The sequence below is a fragment of the Stomoxys calcitrans genome, chromosome 4 (genome assembly GCF_963082655.1).
Source record: "Stomoxys calcitrans chromosome 4, idStoCalc2.1, whole genome shotgun sequence".
NCBI lineage: Eukaryota > Metazoa > Arthropoda > Insecta > Diptera > Muscidae > Stomoxys > Stomoxys calcitrans.
Window position 1 is genome coordinate 141,841,515 of NC_081555.1, and position 22,188 is coordinate 141,863,702.

The 22,188-nt window shown below is 36.0% G+C and overlaps 1 protein-coding gene across 2 annotated transcripts in view; it reads right to left on the reverse strand.

Annotated features, from left to right (window-relative positions):
* LOC106095672 (integrin alpha-PS1) overlaps positions 1 to 22,188 on the reverse strand; it is a 329,533-nt gene that overhangs the window by 56,411 nt on the left and 250,934 nt on the right. The window contains exons 2-3 of one of the 2 annotated variants that reach the window (XM_013262960.2): positions 11,457 to 11,584; positions 2,961 to 2,984 (exon numbers count right to left, since the gene is read on the reverse strand). In XM_013262960.2, the coding sequence (XP_013118414.2) occupies positions 2,961 to 2,984; positions 11,457 to 11,584 (152 nt within the window). The remainder of the gene's footprint in view (positions 1 to 2,960; positions 2,985 to 11,456; positions 11,585 to 22,188) is intronic. The other variant, XM_059366739.1, reaches the window with a different exon arrangement.

The following is a 22,188-nucleotide window of genomic DNA, read 5'->3' on the forward strand; positions in this document are numbered from 1 at the left end:
TATCTCAATTTTTGAAGACTGTAGAGTTATTACAACAGATGGACGTATAGACGGACAGATACACGGAGATCGTTAAATCCCCTTAGAATTTTACGACGATACGAGCCAAACTGTGACTATTTCTGGATGAATTGGTAGTTCTGGTAATGCTTCATGGCTGATCTTCACCTACCCGTTGAACCAAAAATGAGCATTTTGAAAAATCTTATATACCCTCCGTCATGGATCGCATTTGTCGAGATCTTTTCCCGGATAAAAGAAAAGAATGGCTATGCTATTGTAGCTACATCAAGTTATGGTCCGAATTGGACCATAGTAGAAGTCATTGTGTAAAATTCGAATAAGAGTTGCGCCCTTCAGGGGTTCAAAATCGGGAGATCGGTATATATGGGAGCTGTATCAGGCTATAGACCGATTCAGACTTTATTGGACATGTCTATCAAACGTCAAAGGAGAAGCCGTTGTACAAAATTTCAGTCAAATCGGATAATAATTGCGGCCTCTATAGGCTCAAGAATTCAAGACCCCAGATCGAATTATATGACAGCTCTATCAGGCTATGGACCCATTTCAACCATACTTGGCACAGTTGTTGGAAACCATAACAAAACACCTCATTCAAAATTTCAGCCAAATTGGATAAGAAATTTTGCATGAGTTGTTTTGTTATGATTTTCAACAACTGTACTGAGTATGGTTCAAATCGGTTAATAACCTGATATAGCTGCCATATAAACCGATCTCGGGTCTTGACTTCTTGAGCCGTTAGAGGGCGCAATTCTTATTCGATTTGGCTGAAATTTGGCATGAGGTGTTTTGCTATGACTTCCAACAACTGTACTGAGTATTGTACAAATCGGTTTATAACCTGCTGTAGCTGCCATATAAACCGATCTTGGATCTTGACTTCTTGAGCCGTTAGAGCGCGCAATTCTTATCCGATTTGGCTGAAATTTGGCATGAGGTGTTTTGTTATGACTTCCAACAACTGTACTGAGTATGGTTCAAATCGGTTAATAACCTGATATAGCTGTCATATAAACCTATCTGGGGTCTTGACTTCCTGAGCTACTAGAGGGCGCAATTATTATCCGATTTGGCTGAAATTTTGCATGAGGTGTTTTGTTATGGTTTTCAACAACTGTGCAAAGAATAGTTGAAATCGGTCCATAACCTGATGTAGCTGCCATATAAACCGATCTGGGGTCTTGACTTCTTGAGCCACTAGAGGGCACAATTATTATCCGATTTGGCTGAAATTTTGCATGGGGTGTTCTACTATGACTTCCAACAACTATACTCAGTATGGTCCAAATCGGTACATACCCTGAGGTTAGCATGTCCGTCTATGACGCTGAACGCCTGGGTTCAAATCCTGGCGAGACCATCAGAAAAAATTTTCGATGGTGGTTTTCCCCTCCTAATGCTGGCAACATTTGTGTGATACTATGCCATGTAAAACTGCTCTTCAATGAGCTGTCGCACTGCGGCACGTCGTTCGGACTCGGCTATAAAAAGGAGGCCCCTTATCATTGAGCTTAAACTTGAATCGGACATGTCGAGCTCTATACACAGTATATCTTTTTAGGCAAACAAAGTATAATCGTAAAGAATTGCTATGTTATTGGAGCAATATCAAGCTATGGTTCATTTCGGACCATAATTGAATTGAATATTGGGGACCATAGTAGAAGACATTGTGTACAATTTCAGCCAAATCTAGTAAGAATGGCACACTTGAGTGGCAAATTGAAAATTTTGCCCATGAACATTCCACTAAGGTACAGGGGCAAACTTCTCACATATATGCCCCTGTACCTTAGTGGAATGTTCACGGGCAAAATTTGCAATTTGCCCCTCAAGTGCGCCATTCTTACTAGATTTGGCTGAAATTGTACACAATGACTTCTACTATGGTCTCCAATATTCAATTCAATTATGGTCCGAAATGAACCATAGCTTGATATTGTTCCAATAACATAGCAGTTCTTTATGTTTATCCTTTGTTTGCCTAAAAAGAGATACTGTGGAAAGAGCTCGACAAATGGTGGAGGGTATATAAGATTCGGCCCGGCCGAACTTAGCACGCTCTTACTTGTTTTTATATATCTCCAATGGGGGTTTTCTAAACCTGCACTAAGGATATCTTCCCTTTTCTTTATCAATATGCGTTCCATTATGGACTATTCACTATTTTTAAATATCTACATTGCATTCTTCAGAAACTTAGTCATATGCCTTAAGGAAACAGAGCAGAAATATGCTCCATATTTAAAAATAATTTTTGATACACAAAAGTTTGTGGTATGTTTTTCAATACAATCCCGAAGAACTACAAAAAAATGCTAAAATTACAAAATTGGCAATATGCCAAAGGGGAACAGGAAAATAAAAAAAAAAGAAAATACTTCAAGGAATATATAAGACAAATTAAAAAGAAATGTAGAATAAATATAATAGACTAAAAATTCAAAAAAAAATATTTACAAAAATATTTAGACATTTAGGAAAAACAAAAGTTATTCAAGATTAGTAAAATGATGAGAAAATATTTACACTTATAATTACAGAATAAAATCATAACAAAAAAGCAACTACTTGGAAGAAAATATTGCAGAGTAGAGGTTAAAAACATGTTTACAATCGTATATTTACATAAAATAATTATTAACAAAACATGCTTAAAAAAACGAAAAGAAAAAGCCATTTTTAGTTGTAATTGCGCATTTGAGTTGGTTTAATAATATGCCATCTACAAAAAAATAAAATTAAATTAAACAGTGGTTAAAGAATAGTTTGTTAAAAGTAAGAACAAAATTGAAACCAAGAATATTACAAAATTTACACAATAGTTAAAAGTTGTGGATATCGAATTTTCAATGGGCTGTTGTTGTCGTTATTGTTAATTGTTGAGAGTTGGGATGAGAGTGTGTAACAAATAAAGCACCCATACCACTTACTAGGTTCATAGACTCCTTCAGGCGCTACAGAAGAGTGAGGTAGTTTAACATATTTTTGGTTTTGTTTTTTCGGATTATTTTTCGGATTATAGTTTTTTTTTAACATAATATCATTTTTTGTGGCGACACATATTTAGATTTTTGTTGGTTTTAGTAGCAGATTTTGCGTAGCAGTTGATATTTTGTAAAATTTTGGTTGTTTTTTTGGTTTGGTGAGTTTTTGGAAATTGGAAAATTTGTGTTTGTACATCCATTTGTAAAGTTGTGGGAAACCAACCAACGTCGACCAAGATCATAGTAGAGTTTTTTTTTTTTTTTTTTTTTTTTTTTTTTTGGGGAAAAGGTAACATAGAAATTATATTTAATTTTTTTTTTTATTATAAACACAAAAAATAATAAAAAATAGATAAACAATATGAAATAAAATATAGTTTAATGATTTTTTGTAATTAGGAAAAATTAAATTTTTTCTCAATGCCAATTAAAAAGCTCATTTAGCAAATTGTAAGTAAGCCAAATTGGATTAAGCCAAAGGTTTTAGAAGAAAGTATACCATACACCAAATTTTTATAATATAAATTACATACTAAGAGTTATTGTATAACAAGAAACTGATATTTCAACAGTTAATGGAGAATTAACTACCAATATCGGGGTATTTTATTGAGTAAAGGTCAATTTATTGTGTATTTATTGAGGGTATTTTATTCAGCACAGTACACGTTTGTACAGTACACTTTATGAGTACAGTACATCTCATTTGCTGCAGTGCAATTTGTTTAGCACTGATTAATAAGTTTAGTACTGTATAATTTGTTTGATACAGTACAACTTGTTTAGTACTGTACAATTGGTTTAGTACAGTACACTTTGTTTAGAAGAAGATACTAGATACTAGATAGTTGCCCTCCGATTCAGCCGACACACTATGGGTTAGAATAGAAAAAAACGTACAATAACATCCATAACCTTATACAATATATTGTAGCTCCCATAAAAACCGATCTCCCGATTTTACTTCCAGGGCATAAGTCTTATTCGAGTTGGCTGAAATTATGCCAATGACTGTTACTAAGCTCTCCAAAATCCAAACCAAGTACGGCCCGAATCAGTGCAAAACCTGATATATAGCTCCAATAGCATAGCAATTCCTATCCCTTGTTTGCCTATAAAGAGATACCGGGCAAAGAACTCGGCAAATGCAATGCATGGTGGAGAGTATATACGATTCAGCACGTTTTTACTTTTTGTACTGGACACTAGTATAGGCTACTTTATTAAGAACATGTCACTACATTTTTTGTATAGGGTTCTATATTAAGTACGTGGTACTATATTAAGTACATGGTAGTATATTTAGTACAGAGTACAATATTTAGTACATGGTACTATATTTAGTAAAGGGAGTTATATTTAGGTGCAGGGTACTATATTTAGTACACTGTACTATATTTAGTAAATGGTACTATATTAAGTACAGGATACTATATTTAGTACATGATTCTATTTTTAGTACAGGATACTTTACTAAACAGGCCACCGTAGCGCAGAGTTTAGCATGTCCGCCTATCGTCATAGGAACACGTGGATTCGAATCCTGGCAGGAAAATTTGTCAGCAGTGGTTATCCTCTCCTAATGCTGACGACATTTGTACGGTACTTTGCCATGTAAAAACTTCTCCTTAAAGAGGTGTCGCTCTGCGGCACGCCGTTCGGACTTGGCTATAAAAAGGAGGTCCTTTATCATTGAGCTTAAACTTGAATCGGACTGCGCTCATTGATATGTGAGAAGTTTGCCACTGTTCCTAAGTGGAATGTTCATGGGCAAATTTTGCAATTTTACTATATTAAGTACACGGTTCTATTTTTAGTACAGGGTACTGTATTTAGCACAGGGTGCTATATTTATTACGGGGTTATATATAGATACAGGGAACTATATTCAGTACAGGGTGTTTAGTACGGGGTACTTTATCAAGTACAGTTTACTATATATTTAGTACAGTGTACTAGTTAGGGTACTTTATTTAGTACAGAGAACTAAATGTTGTGCAGAGTACTATATTTAGCACGGGGTACTATATTTAGTACCTGATACTGTATTTAGTACAGGGTTCTATATTGAGTTCATGGTACTACATCAAATACAGGCTACTTTTTTCAGTACAGGGTACTTTATTTAGTACAGGGTACTGTATTTAGTACAGGGTGCTATTTTTAGTACAGGGTTCTATACTTGGGTACAGAGAACAACATTTAGTACAGGGTGCTATATTTAGTACCGGGTGCTATACATAAGTACAGGGTACTATATTTAGTACAAGGTACTCTTTTTAGTACGCGGTACTATATTTAATACGAGGTATTATATTTAGTACAGGGTTCTATAATGAGTACAGGGTTCTATTATGAGTACATGGTACTACATCAAGTACAGGGTACTTTTTTCAGAACAGGGTACTTTATTTAAGTACAGGGTACTGTATTTAGTACAGTGTACCATAATTATTATTGTATTTATTACAGGGTACATGGTACTATATTTAGCACAGGGTACTTTATTTAGTACAGAGTACAGTATTTAGTACAGGGTACGGCATTTAGTACTTGATACTGTATTTAGTACAGTGCACTGTATTGAATATATGATACTGTATTTAGTGTAGGGGACTGCACTCATTGAAATGAGAGAAACGCCCCCTGTTTCTTTGGGGAATGTTCATGGGAAACTTAGTAGTTTAGTACTGTATTTAGCACAGCGCGCTGTTTTTAGTACAGTGTACTGCACTTATTGATATGAGAAAAGTATCCCCTGTTGCTTAGTGGAATGTTCATGGGAAATTTAGTAGTTTAGTATTGAATTTAGTACAGGGTACTATATTTATTGTTAGGTTCTATATTGAGTAAATGGTACTATATTTAGCGCAGGGTACAATATTCAGTACAAGGTACGGTATTTCGTACATGGTACTGTATTTAATACAGTATACTGTAAATAGTACAGTGTACAGGGAACTGCACTCATTGATATGATAGAAGTATTCCCAGTTCCTTAGGGGAATGTTCATGGGAAACTTAATAGTTTAGTACTGTATTTAGTACAGTGTACTATATTTAGTACAAGGGACTGCACTCAATGATATGAGAGAAGAATCCTTTGCTCCTTGATGGAATGTTCATGAGAAATTTGGTACTTTAGTATAGTATTTAGTACGGGGCATTGTACTTAGTACAGGATAGCAGACGAGTGCTTATTATTTATTCAAAAACTTGAGCCGGACAACACTCATTGATATAACAGAGATGTCTCCGCTGCTCCAAAATGGAATATTCTTAGTCAAATTTGCATTTGAAGTTTGGTTGGGTAAAAATCGAGAGGCGGTAACTAATCTTCTAAAAGAGATAAGGGTCATAAGTTTGGAGGCCACCATAGCGCAAAGGTTAGCATGTCCTCTAATGACGCTGAACGCCTGGGTTCGAATCCTGGCAGGAACATCAGAAAAAATTTCAGCGGTGGTTATCCCCTCCTAATGCTGGCGACATTTGTGAGGTACTTTGCCATGCAAAAACTTCTCTCCAAAGAGGTGTCGTTCTTCGCCACGACGTTCAAAGTCGGCTATAGGAGGTTCCTTATCATTGAGCTTTGAATTGATTTGGACAGCACTCATTGATTTGTGAAAAGTTTGCCACAGTTCCTTAATAGAATTTAGATATTTAGTACAGGGTGCTGAATATAAGCATAAGGTCCTTTATTTAGTACAGGGTACTTTATTTAGCACAGGGTTTTGTATTTAGTACAGAGTATAATATTGAGTAGAGGGTACTGTATTTAGTACATGGCACTGAATTTAGTACATTACAGAACCTTAATTTTCCCATCTATGAGGGTCAAGAGGTAGGAGACCACCGTAGCGCAAAGGCTAGCATGCCCGCTTATGACGCTGAATGCCCGGCGGTTTTCTCTTCCTTATGCTGGCGACATTTGTGATGTAAAAACTTCTCTCCAAAGAGGTGTCGCTCTGCTCCCCGCCGATCGAACTCGGCTATAAAAAGGAGGTTCCTTATCAGTGAGCTTTGAATTGATTTGGACAGCACTCATTGATTTGTGAGAAGTTTGCCACAGTTCTTTAATGGAATGTTCATGGGCCAATTTACATTTTGACTATATCCAGCATAGAGTACTATATGTAGTACAATGTACTATATGAAGTATACGTATTTAGAGCAGGGTACATTATCTAGTACAGGGTACTGTATTTAGTACATGTTTCTGTATTAAGTTTCTTGTATTACTTCTAGCTAGAACCTCCATGAGGGTCAAGACTCAATAATTAATTTTTGCGATTTCTGGGATCAGAAATCGCAAATGTTTAGGAAAGTTACAAAAGAAGTATGGGTTGAAATTTCTTATGCGGATAATTATATAATTGATAAAAAATTAATATTTGGTGTAGGGTATACCTTCAACGTCGTAGAAAAAGCTTTAAGCCTATGCCTAATATTATCTTAGTTAGCATTTCTTGGCAAATTTTTAACTTTTGGGTTGATAATTTTTTAGTTTTGAAGAAATTTTGAATTTGCTAAAATAAGCCATAGTTGTTAAAGGTTTCTTCATCAGTTTTTTAGCTTTTTCTTTCAAAAATAAAATTTATATAAGAAAATAAAATACAATAACTTTTTTTGTTTAATACAATTAAAGAATTTTTTGTTTTGTTTGCGCATAGGATATTTGTATTATTTACAAATCATTCTCTCTATAGGAATATTTAACAATCTAAGACAAAACCTAATATGATATATTTTGAGTTGATTTGATGTTTTTGAAAATAGTAGATATCATATTCAATGATTTTTAGTCACAATATCACATTGCAGAGCATAGCTATTTGCTAAGCTAGCTAGTTTGACTAAAACTAAAGAAAAAAGTATACTTTGACATAAACAAATGAAAAGAATATAATATATTGTTTTTTAGATACACAATGATTTTTGTTGATATATATAATGCATATTTGCTTTTGATTTAAATAGAGAGATAGAAAAAAACTAAGGCAAATCAAGAATAATTTATGTTTGTTCTACCAACTACTTGATATGACTGATATTTTTTCTATTTAGTCGTTTTGAAATTATAAGAAAAAAAGTATTATTTAACACATGTTGTATTGAGTATATTCATATATATTTTTTTAATCTAACTACTGTAAATAATAATAAAAAAGGATTATTTACAAACACCTTTTTCTGAGATATGCTGATTTTTAATTATAAATAATCTTTAAATGATAATTAAAAGTTTCAAATGGCAAACGAAATCTATTAAAAACATGTATATAGTTGTTGTTTTTAGTTGGAGAAAAAAAAGCCAATTGTAAAATTATTATTTTGTTATTAGATAAAAATTTCTTGTTGCTATTCATCCACAAAGTTCCCTCAACATAGATTTGATATTTAATGATTTTTGTATTTTTTGGAAAAAACCCTTCACCGATTTTGAGTTTTAGTTGAGAGTAAGAATTTTGTCATTTCTTTTCAATTTGCTTTCAATTTTAGCACAAAAACAAAATCTAAACTAATCTATTTTAACTAATCAAGAATAGTTTGCATATAATTGACATATAATAAATACATAGAATTTAGTTTTTGTATACTTGACAGATTTATGAAGACAAGTAAAGATTAGGAAAACCAGAAAATTTAGTTAAAATTTAAATTTGATAAGAAATTGCTTAATAATGCTCCAGAAAACTCGAAATGCTATCATTAATTTATTATAAGGCATTCAAATAATAAATTTGTTTCTGTTATACTTATAAGTGGGGTTTGATATCTTATATCATGTATGATATTATTCTGTTTCATCTGACGAGGCAGTTGAGAAACTCAAAAAAAAAAAACTTGAAAAATTAAAAATTCGGCAGAGCCCGGCCGGGATTCGAACCTGGGCATACGGAGCAATAGCAAGAGCCGTAGCCATTGTCTAGCGTTCGAAGCCATCAATACAACTTCCAACAGATGCACAAAATCATGTGTAGTACGGAAGAAGTGTAATTTGTCACAGACAGAATGTCTGTCATTACACAAAAATACATGCATTGGGAAAAAGTACAGCTAATAGACAGGATTGTCGAGCGTGGTTAATGTGGTAATTGTATTATAGATGCGTTTTCGCTATTAAAACGATTCAAATGCAACATACCAACGCACGGCCCTTTAAGCTATTACACCAAATATGGTTGAAAAGTCTTCTAACCAAAGACGAAACGCGCGTCCTATAGTGGTTGGTGTGTGTTGCTATCGTTGGCTTTCCATTTGCATTTTCAATCATTGAGCTCGTCTCAAGAGAGAAACAAACAAAAATTGAAAAATTTAATGATCTTCGCCCAAACAGGCAAAAAAAACTTGAAAAATAAAAAATTCGGCAGAGCCCGGCCGGGATTCGAACCTGGGCACACGGAGCAACAGCGAGAGCCGTTGCCAGTCGAAGCCATCAATACAACTTCCAACAGATGCACAAAATCATGTGTAATACGGAAGAAATGTAATTTGCCACAGACGGAATGTCTGCCATTACACAAAAATACGTGCATTGGGAAAAAGTACAGCTAATAGACAGAGTTGTCGAGCGTGGTTAATGTGGTAATTGTATCATAGATGCGTTTTCGCTATTAATACGAGTGAAATGCAACATACCAATGCACGGCCTTTGAAGCCATCACAACTAATATGGTGGAAAAGTCTTCTAACACAACTCACTGTCCCAATTTTCGGCGAAATCGGACAACAAATGCGCCTTATATGGGCCTAAGACCCTAAATCGGCGGATCGGTCTATATGGAAAGTAAATCCAAATCTGAACCGATCTGGGCCAAATTGCAAAAAGATGTCGAGGGGCCCAAATACAACTCACTGTCCCGAATTTCAGCGAAATCGCGCCTTATATGGCCCTTAAACCTTAAATCAAGAGATCGGTCTATATGGCAGTTATACCCACATCTGTGCCGATCTGAGCCAAATTGAAAAAGGATTGCAAGTGGCTTAAAACAACTCACTGTTCCAAATTTCGGCGACATCGGACTATAAATGTGCCTTTTATGGGCCCAAAACCTTAAACCAAAGTTCGGTCTATATAACAGCAATATCCAAATCTGAACCGATCTGGGGCAAATTGAAAAAAATGCCGAGGAGCCTAACACAACTCACTGTCCCGAAATTTCGGCGACATCGGAGAGTGAATGCGTCTTTTTTGGCCCCAAGACTTCATATCGAGAGATCGGTCTATATGGCAGATATATCCAAATCGGGACCGATCTAAGCCAAATTGAAGAAATATGTTGAGGTTCTAAACTTAACACACTGTGTTAAGGCGACATCGGACAATAAATGCGCCTTTTATGGGCCCAAAACCTTAAATCGAGAGATCGGTCTGTATGGCAGCTATATCCAAATGTGTGCCGATTTAGGCCAAGTTGCAGAAAAATATCGAAGAGCCTAACAAAACTCACGGTCTCAAATTTCGGCGAAATCGGACAATAGATGCGCTTTTTATGACCCCAAAACCTTAAATCGATCGAATTAAAGAAGAATGTCAAAGGGACTTACACAACTCACTGTCCCAAATTTCAGCAAAATCGGATAATAAATGTCGCTTTTATGGGCCTAAGACCCTAAATCGGCGGATCGGTCTATATGGTAGCTATATCCAAATCTGGACCAATCTGAGCCAAATTGAAAAAGAATGTTTAAGGGCCTAACACAACTCACTATCCCAAATTTCGGCGATATCGGACAATAAATGCGCCTTTTATGGGCCTAAGACCCTAAATCGGCAGATCGGTCTATATGGCAGATATATCCAAATCGGGACCCATCTGAGCCAAATTTTAGAAATATGTCGAGGGGCTAAACCTAACACACTCTCTCAAATTTCGACGATATCGGACAATAAATGCGCCTTTTATGGGCCCAAGACCTTAAATTGAGAGATCGGTCTATATGACAGCTATATCCGAATCTGGACCGATCTAAGCCAAATTGAAGAAGGATGTCGAAGAGCATAACATAACTTACTGTGCCAAATTTCAGCAAAATCCCTATAAATGTGGCTTTTATGGGCCTAAGACCCTAAATCGGCGGATCGGTCAATATGGGGCCAATATCAAGATATAGCCCGATATAGGCCATCTTAGAACTTAACCTGCTTATGAACATAAAAGAGAATCTGTGCAATATTTCAGCTCAATATTTCCTTCGGTGGTGGGTATAAAAATTATAATTCGTATAATCATTTAAGCCCAATTTGAGCTGAAGTCGATTTTGGAATCTATTGAGCGCATCTGATGCTATGCGCTATAGTGACTCATACTTCGAAAATTTATAAATGAAATACTTTTTGAATTTTCTGGTTCTCTCTATAATCTTTACTTTTACAATATTTTTTCTTTGATTTTTCCTAAATCTATTCTATGATAAAATTTATTTAAAATCCATACTTACATCTTCTACCATCCGTTATAACCTGTTCGCAGTCGTTGAAATTTTGCGTTATAGGGCATTTGTAGAGAGCACCCGTTTTATTGGTGCCTGGTTGTAGATTCTTATCCAAAGGAGCGCCAACAAGAAGCCTAAAATGAGAATAGGAAACAACCATAACATTAATATTGGAACAAGTAAGAATGTACGATGTTAAGTTCGGCCGGGAAAAATTTTGGATTTGCGATCTGGACCATATTCTCTGTAGGAGAATAACTGCTCAGCAACGGCCACTGCATCATGCGGAGTGTAAGCTACTGCCAAATATCATCAATAGCCGCAGTTTTGCTGTTGATTAGGCGCTGCTGTCGCGTATTTCCATTGTCGAATCTAAGGCATAGTTTTACACACTTCATACGATCAAATGATAATGCAGCATTATATATTGGACAGCGCGTTGAGCCCCATAACCCTTCAAGAGGTTAACTTTTAGTGAGTCCAGCATACAAGAGAATAGCCAAAAATGCATCGAACTCTTTCAAAGTGATTGGTTTCCATTCCTTTGTGTTAGCTGGATTTGCCAAATTCCATGCAGCGTTCACATCCCTGCCTTTCTGATTCGCGTATTAAGATGTACGCCATGTCCTACGTGATGAGCGTGTAGCATATGGTAAAGGGATCATATGTGGTTCGTACTGGTGCCGGAAAACCAGCCAAAAGACAGTGCATTTATTAACGATTTCTTAAAATTTGAGTACTAGGTCCTTTTCACACGTTCCCATACTAGACACATTTAAATCTCAATAGAAACTTAACTATTGATCAGATCGCTTTAAAACGATTCTAGATAAAATTTCCTAGGAATGCATGTAGGGGTCGGGTATACTTCCCATGGACCGTTAAGGAGTAATTTCGGTTCGAAAATGAATAAGGGAACCCAAGGACCTTCTTACCGCCGGAGGGTTAAACCTGATATAGCTCCCATATAAACCGATTTCCAGATTTTACTTCTTGAGCCTCTATAGGGCGTAATTCTTATCCGACTTTGTTGAAATTTTGCACGATGATTTATCCAATAACCTCTAATATACGTGTCAAATATGGACCTGATTGCCCCTAACGGCATTCTCGTCCGCAATATGTCACGGACTTTGAATTTATCGCTCTTGAGTTCAATGCTTTGAGTGCCGCCGCACTGTCCACATCTATCCTGAGTTTCAAAAACGGCAGGTCCGTCCTCCTGGATCTTGATTGCGGCCAAAGTAATGGTACAAACCTCTTCCTGAAAGATCGTGCACTCGTCGGGCTGTCTAACATAACCGACATGCCGATGTTGAATGTCTTCAAGCAAAACCCCAGTACCGTCCCTTACCTTAGCAGCACAGCCCTATAACTCAACAGGTTGTAAGCGCAGCATCGCCTCCAAAACTCGCCTACTACAAATAGTAAAACTCTTTCTCTCTCACCTTATGTTTCTCTTACTCTCACCACTAATACTCCCGCCTATGGCTTTGCGCCTTCACACCCATAACGAATGCTTTAGAAAAAAACCAACAACAATTTGTGTTAATGCTTCTTCTTCTCTTATTCAAAATTGATTCCTCAATTTCATGGCTTTTCTTTAAGGAAAATGAATTTTCATATAAATTTGTCGCTTCTCTGGAAAAATATCTTTCGACTGGTGTCAATTTCATTAAAATCCATTCATGAGTTTGCGGATTATATAACATAAACTTGCCTTTATGAAACCTTGGCCATTTAATACTATATGTATATAAGTGACATCAACTCACCTATTGCATACTAACTGTACTGTAGTTACAAAATTCGTTGTTTTGTTGTATCGGCTCCCAATAGATATCCAAACAACAACAATAGATATGCAAACAACAACAATAGTGCAAATGCCTCACACACCAAAGCCGACTCTTTAGGAATTGGCCTACCTACATGCCAAGTAGGGCCACGCACATCCCACCCCCACCTACTATAAATAGTAAAACTCTTTCTCTCCCACCATTTGTTTCTGTTACTCTCACCACTAATACTCTCACCTATAGCTTTGCGCATTCACACCCATAACGAATGCTTAAAAACAAAAAACAACAATTTGCTGTGTTTATACTTCCTTTTCTTTTATTGAAAATAATTCATTTTCATGGCTTTTCTTTAAGAAAAATAAATTTTCATATATATTTGTCGCTTCTCTGGAAAAACATCTTTCGACTGATGTCAATTTCAGTAAAATTCACTCTGCCGTTTGGCCGTAATATGTATCGCCTTTATAAAACCCTTGGCCGTTTAATAATATTACAAAATGTAATGGTGTGTATAATGTGTGGTGTGTGTTATTCACCACCAGCTGTTTGCTTAACAAAGTAGGTCAATCAAAAGCTTTTGTTGTTGTTGCATATAACTCAATTCTTATATAACGCAATTCTTGTTATCTGTTGTGAGCATGAAATTCACCATTGAGTATGAAATTCACCATTTGAACTCTTCTCATTTACGTGGGGAGAAAAATATATAATGGGAGAATGTTAATTGTCCTATCTATCAGATCCCACTGAGTATGATACTTTGGGTGGATTTTTAATGTAATGTAGGTCAGATAATTGTGATATATACGGTTTAATAAAAGTTGTATCATGCCTTCGGTGGTATCTTAAAGCTGTTACTTAAAAGATCAATCTCTGTTAAAGATGGATTTACGTACCATTTCACCCAGCATATGTTGATGTACTGAGAGAAAAAATGTTTTTAAGGTACTGGGAAACTTCTCCATGTCCGCTATAGCCAGGTGGCCGGCAGTTTGGGATATTTTACCACCAGAAGCTAAGGAAAAGTTCCTTATATTTGGTATGTATTAAATGAAAGATCTTAAGCTTGTCAATGTCCGTCTTGTTTCAAATCTCAACTTAATTGAACGATTTTTTTGGAGGAAAAATATTTTAATTTTTCTTAATATCTTCTTAATCCTCTCATGATCATTATTTTGTTAAGGTTTATAATTTAGCTCCCAAAAAAATATTTTGTTTTGGCTATTACACTCAGGATTATTGCATATGTTTCCATACTGTCGCCCATTCAATTCAATTCGTATGGAAAGGAATGAATGCATGCATGAATGCTGGCTCTTGTGCAAGGGTTTCATACAGATAAATTGAAATAAAAGCCCACTTGAAATGATAAAGATAAGGAATAAAAGAAAAAAAAAAAAAAACCCCAAAAACAACATCATTGATCTTGCATAGACTGTCATTGCGGACACAGGCGGCCTGATGGCTGACTTCTTTTTGGCTACAATGAAATTTACAAAAATATACTCACTCGCATGAAAAGAAACACTTGTGGAAACAAGTTTCTTTTGTTGGGCTGTTTTGCTATTATTACCCCCTTTTTTTTGTATTATGGGCGATTTAGAGTGGAACATAAGTATATTGTATTTTTGGGATTAAATTTTTGATGTAGTTGGGCGTATGTTGCATTGGATCCATAAGCGTTTTATTTGCGTTTCGTTTTCGGTTATGTTAAAGGAATGTGGTGGTCGTTGTTGAGGCGCGTACATTACTTTAATGAATGGCCAATGCACTTTTGACAGTTGCCAAAGATCGAAGTTTTAGTGCTGCTGTATGGCTGTCCGTCTGTCTGCCGGTCTTGAAACATATGCCACTCATGTGTCAAAGACTTCACGCAGGCGCACTAAAAACTGAAGCATTAATACATATTGCAGCCCACCATTAACTGATCTTCTGTTACTGAAGAAAGAAAAAAACGCCAGGTCTTTTTTTGTTGGGCTTTAGTAGTAGTTAGTTTTAAAGGCTTTGTAAAAAAGAATTCGAATTAAATATGAAATAAAATGCAGATTAGTCGAGAAGTTCTTGGTGCCATCCGAATGTGCCTGAGACTTTACCCCAAATTTTTTTATAAGTTTCGTATTTTACTTTCTAATACCTTTCATTTGAGTCCCATATTGTCTCGATCGGTGCAGTTGTAAGTTTGGGTGGTGTTTTTGGGATAAGGGCGAAGGTCCATCCCCTTCCAATATATAATAGTATTATATAGTCTATTATTCATTCCAGACCATACAACATATACTGTGAAAATTTCAAGAAAAACGGTTCAGGTGTTTTCGTGTCTATTACTAAGAAATAGACATATGATTTTTTCTTCTTGACCAATCCTACCACTGGTTGAGCATTCTTACCTCTCTATTGAGCAATCGTTTAACTGTATTCAGTTAACCCACCACTGTTTTAAAAATTCTCAACACTATGTTACTTTGATGAATTTAACCACGGCATTAAGCGCAGTGTTGCCATAACAAAAAAATTCCGAATAAATTTTCAAAAACCTATCAAATGTGGACTAACAAAACAACATCGATAAATAGATGAAAGATGGATTTAAATCTGAACAGATTTTTATAAAATTCAAAATTTTTCTAAAGACCCAAATTTTTTTTATCTACCAACACGCAGGGAATGTCCCGTATGAATGCAGTGCATTGCGATGGCAAATGGAATTTAGGAAGTCGAGCGGGGGAAAGGGATGTAGAGTTTTTGGAAAATCTGTGAAAATTTCAAGATAATTGGTTCAGCTGTTTTCATGTCTATTAATAACAAACTTTCCTTCTTGACCAATCCTACCACTATGTTGAGCATTCCTACCACTCAATTGAGACATCGTTTAATTGCATTCAATTAATCCACCACAGTTTTAAGCATTCTCCACACTATGTTATGAAGATGAATTTAACCATTGCATTAAGCGCAGTGTTGCCATAACACAAAAAAAAATCCGACTAACATTTTTGAAAAACCCACCAAATATGGACTTACGAAACAACATCGACAAATAGACGAAAGATGGATTTAAATCTGAACAGATTTTTATAAAATTCAAGATTTATCATCTTAAGAGCCACATTTTTTTTTATCTACCAACACGCAGGGGGTCCCGTATGAATGCAGCGCATTGCGTTGACGAATGGAATTTAGGAATTCGAGCGGAGGAATATGGTGTAAAGCTTTCTGAAAATCTGTGATCATTTCAAGATAATCGGTTCAGCTGTTTTCGTGTCTATTACTAACAAACAAAAAGACAAATGATTTTTCCTGCTTGACCAATCCTACGACTATGTTGAGCATTCTTATTACACAATCGAGCAATCGTTTAACTGTATTCAATTAACTCACCACTATTTTGAGCAATCTTACCACTCTATTTAGTAATTTTTTAACTGTATTCAGTAAACTCATCACTGTTTTGAGCATTCTCAACATTATGTTGAATTTAATCATTGCATTTAGCAGCAGTGTTGCCAATCCGAAAAATTCCAACTTACATTTTTCAAAAACCTACCAAATGTGGACTTACGCAACAACATCAACATATAGAGGAAAGAAGGATTTTTATGAAATTCAAGATTCATAGGAGCATCTTAAGAGCCACATTTCTTTATCAACCAACACGCAGGGGATGTCCCCTATGAATGCAGTGCATTGCGTTAGCGAATGGAGTTTAGAAACTGGAGGGGGAAAAGGGTGTACTGTTTATTGACATTTGCCTTAAATCTCTGTCGGGGGAAGAGTGTGTAAACTAGTTCTGAGATTTTCCTTCACAATTTTGTAGCCGAGGGTTTCTGTCTATGTCTTCTCTTAACTTCTTCCGCTCTGTTTTCTTACTCTTTTCTATTACGGAAGTGATAGAAAAACTCTGCACTTTTTCATATCGAGGAGTAATTTAGCTCCTTTGTAATGAAACGGCTTATGTTGCCAGTGTGATCTTCATCTTCTCTCAGGTTGTGTCGGGGTAAAAATGTGTAAACTAGCTCTGTTTGCTGAGTTTTTCCATCACAATTTTGTAGCTGAGGCCCAAGGGTTTCGGTTTATGTCTTCTCTTAACTCCTTTCACTTTGCTTTCTTGCTCTTTTCTATTACGGATGCGAGTAACTTTTTTGTCTCCTTGTATAGAGCGCAGGGTAAAAATGTCAGCACTTTTTCATATTGAGGAGTACTTTAAAACCTCCGCGACCGATTTAGTTTTTTTTTTTTTTGCACAATATCAACGCTTACCGCGTTAAAATATTTTTTTTACCCTCAACTATAGTATGACATGTGGGGATTATGGCTAACATAAAATACTGGTCAAAGACCATTAAAGTCAGTCTGTTTTGCCGCCACGAAATTGAAACAAATTGACGATTGAGTTCTGAATCTACCCAAATCAAATTGGGTCTTCTATCTAACCCACTCTCTAAAATTTTAAAAGTTTAAGCCGATCAATTTTGGTAGAAAAAGCCCCAAAAGGCAACACTGTTTAGCAGTCACACCACTGAATTGGTTATTCACCACTGTTAAGAGCTATCTCAACACTATGGTATGTTGATGAAATCGACCACAGTATTTACCAAACACACCTCTACATTGGCTATTCTCTTAAATGCATTGATTTCACCACTGTATTAATCAATATTTCACCACAATAATATTTCTCACTTAGGCAAAATGAGACTAACAACCTTTTAACGAGCATTTACGATGTCCACAGCACAGTATTTACCAAACACACCTCTACATTGGCTATACTCTTAACTGCATTGATTTCACCACTGTATTAATCAATATTTCACCACAATAATACTTCTCATTTATGCATAATGAGAGTAACAACATTTTAACGAGCATTTACAATTTCCCCTCGAAAACTGTTCTCTTAATTATCTTGATTTAGTTTTTCATTTTATTTACACATTTTAAAGACTAAAGGAACTTGTAAAGGCCATTTTGGATGGTTAAAAAGGTGATTATCTCTTTTTTGGAGACATCTTTTGATGGATGTGAATTTATTACCCAATGAAATGGCCACCATTAAAAACACATAGTTTTACTTGTTATTCCCACAATTCTTCCACAATAAAATGTGTTGCAGAAAACAAAACAAAAAAAAAAATTTTACAATTTCCCTTACAAATGTCTAATTCAATTAAAAACAAAACTAAAACACTTTATCAACGAGTAGTGGACAGATGCCACAGTAATTTGATTAGCAGTCACACCACTAAATTGGTTATTCACCACTGTTAAGAGCAATCTCAACACTATGATATGTTGATGAAATCGACCACAGTATTTACCAAACACACCTCTACATTGGTTCTTCTCTTTTCTGCATTGAGTTCACCACTGTGTTGATCAATATTTCACCACAATAATATTTCTCACTTATGCAAAATGAGACTAACAACCTTTTAACGAGCATTTACGATGTCAACAGCACAGCATTTACCAAACTCACCTCTACATTGGTTATTCTCTTAACTGCATTGATTTCACCACTGTATTAATCAATATTTCACCACAATAATACTTCTCATTTATGCATAATGAGAGTAACAACCTTTTAACGAGCATTTACAATTTCCCCTCGAAAACTGCTCTCTTAATTATCTAAATTAAGTTTTTCATTATATTTCCACATTTTAAGGTCTAAAGGAACTTAAAAAAGCCATTTTGGATGGCCAAAAGGGTGATTATCTCTTTTTGGAGACATCTTTTGATGGATGTGAATTTATTACCCAATGAAATGGCCACCATTAAAAACACATAGTTTTACTTGTTATCCCCACATTTCTTCCTCAATAAAATGTGTTGCGGAAAACAAAACAAAAAAAAAAAATTTACAATTTCCCTTACAAATGTCTAATTCAATTAAAAACAAAACTAAAACACTTTATCAACGAGTAGTGGACAGATGCCACAGTAATTTTGTTGGCGTCTACTTGGGTTTAGTTTCTGGTTTTCGTTTTTTTTTTTTTTTTGTAATGCCTCAAGGCTGGCATCGCCCCAGACTTTAAAGGGAAATTTTCCTATCTCATGCTATAGCCAGACGAATGGCAGGGTGCAAGCATAGATAGCTTTACTCAATCGCCACTCAAATCGCCAATGAAATCATGTTCTGTGTAAGAGTTTGGGTAGAGTAGAATTTTGTTTCCTTTTTTTATTATTTCGCCTTCGTCGTGCCTTTATCTATGTTTGTATGTCCCCATAATAAATTAGTTTACATGCCAATGTTTCACATAAATAGCCCGTCATAAGGAACCCAGAACAGCAGCCAGCCATTACAGACAGGCTCTTCTGCCTATTGACAAATTTTCTTTTTTTCATTTTGTATTTCCTCTGAAAACTCTTTTTCCCGCCTTATGGCCTACCCTACTCAGAGTGATGAGTCCAAAGTCCTATGTTGGGCATTTTGTCTGTTTTTTATTCCTTGCGGTGTTCATAGTTGCTGTGCGCCTATGATTAAGTGTCGACCATTTGGCAATGACAAAAGTCGGCGATGTTAACAAATTGAAATGAGTTGTAGGTTTCATTTGCTACTCTCTCTCCCTCTCTCTCTATGTCTTCGCTCAGAAGCAAAAAGGATGATGGCCTAATAGTCCACCATGACTATGGGTTTATACTGCATAATAGCTGGCCGCTCTTTTCGTTTGCGGCAAGAAATTAATGTAAGGCATATTGAGTTAGATGTTAATTACCAACCGGACTGACTCATGGTGGCTAAGGATTATAGGCAGGGCGAGGTTACAAGAGAGGGTTTGAGGTAGAGATTAATGCCTATGAAATTAATGTTGATTAGCTTGATGAAATGTAATGAGGATTTGATGTAGACATATGGCAATGGAATTATGTTTAATAGCAATTTAAATAAATTGAATAAATTTTTCATTAGCTTAAAATTTGTTGAAATTGAAAAATTTAATCCTTTATAAATGGAAGGTAATTGAAATTTTTAAGTCAAATCATACATTTTATGCAGACTTATATTTTATATATATTTTTTTGTCTGTATGCGCTCTCTTTTGCGTGCACATTTTTTGTACCCACCACCGAACGATGGGGTTCTGTCTGTAACACCATGTCCGTCCGTCCGTCTCTCGAAATCACTATAGCGGTTGAAAGCGTAAAGCTACCCGCTTGAAATTTCGCACTGATACTTAATATTGATGAAGGTCGTTGGGGATAGCAAATAAGCCATATCGGTTTAGTTTTTGATATAGCTCCCATATAAACCGATCTCTCGATTTGTCTTCTTGAGCCCCTGGAAGCCCCCAATTTTCATCCGATTTGGCTGAAATTTTGCAAATGTGTTCTGTTATGACTTTCGACAGCTGTGCAAAGTACGGTCCAAATCGGTCTATAATCCGATATAGCTCCCATATAAACCGATCTCCCGATTTTACTACTTTAGCCTTTACAAGCCGCAATTTTTGTCCGATTTGGCTGAAATTTTGCATATGGTGCTCAGTTATGACATCCAACAGCTGTGCAAAGTACGATCCAAATCGGTCTATAGTCCGATATAGCTCCAATATAAACCCGATTTGAGTTCTTGAGCCCTTACAAGCCCAATTTTTAAAGCTTTTATTGGCTTCAGACTCTGTATCGGGAGATCGGTCTATATGGCAGCTATATCTAAATATAGTCCGATCTGAACCATATTCAGATCGGATGACGGGAGGCTTAAAATAACTCAAACTTTAAAATTTCAGGGAAATTGGTTAATAAATACAGCATTTATGGGCTTTAGACCCTTTATCAGGAGATCGATCTATATGGCAGCTATATCTAAATATAGTCCGACCTGAACCATATTAAGGTCAGATATCGGGAGGCCTACAACTACTCACCGCTTTAAATTTCAGCGAAATCGGTTAAAAAATAAAACTTTTATGGGCTTCAGACCCTTTATCGGCAGATCGGTCTGTATGGCAGCTATATCTAAATACAGTCCGATCGGAACTATATTTGAGTCGTATACTGGGAAGCGTAAAACTGCTCACTCTTCCAAATTTCAGGGAAATCGGTTAATAAATGCAGCTTTTATGGGCTTTAGACCCTTTATCAGGAGATCGGTCTATATGGCAGCGATATCTAAATATAGTCCGATCTGAACCATATTTAGGTCAGATGTCGGGAGGCCTAAAACTACTCACCGTTTTAAATTTCAGCGAAATCGGATAAAAAATAAAGCATTTATGGGTTTTAGACCCTTTTATCGGAAAATAGGTCAATATGGCAGCTATATCTAAATATAGACCGATCTGTACCAACAAACTGATCTTGGGTCATGATTTCTTAAGCCACTAGAGGGCGCAATTCTTATCAAATTTGACTGAAATTTTGCACGACTTTTTTTTTAACGACATGCAACAACTGTTGCAAATATGGTTCATATCGGTCCATAACCTGGTATAGCTGCGATATAAAGTGATCTGGGGTCTTGACTTCTTGAGCCTCTAGAGGGCGCAATTCTTATCAGATTTGACTGAAATTTTGCACGACGTTTTTTTTAACGACATGCAACAACTGTTTCAAATATGGTTCGTATAGGTCCATAACCTGGTATAGCTGCGATATAAACCGATCTGGGGTCTTGACTTCTTGAGCGTAACTAGAGGGCGCAATTCTTATCCGATTAAGCTGAAATTTTGCATGACAAGTCTCGTTATGACTTCCAACAACTGTGCTAAGTTTAGTCGATATCGATCCTGATATAGCTGCGATATTAACCGATCTGGGGTCTTGACTTCTTGAGCCTCTAGAGGGCGCAATTCTTATCAGATTTGACTGAAATCTTGCACGACGTTTTTTTTTAACGACATGCAACAACTGTTGCAAATATGGTTCGTATAGGTCCATAACCTGGTATAGCTGCGATATAAACTGATCTGGGGTCTTGACTTCTTGAGCCT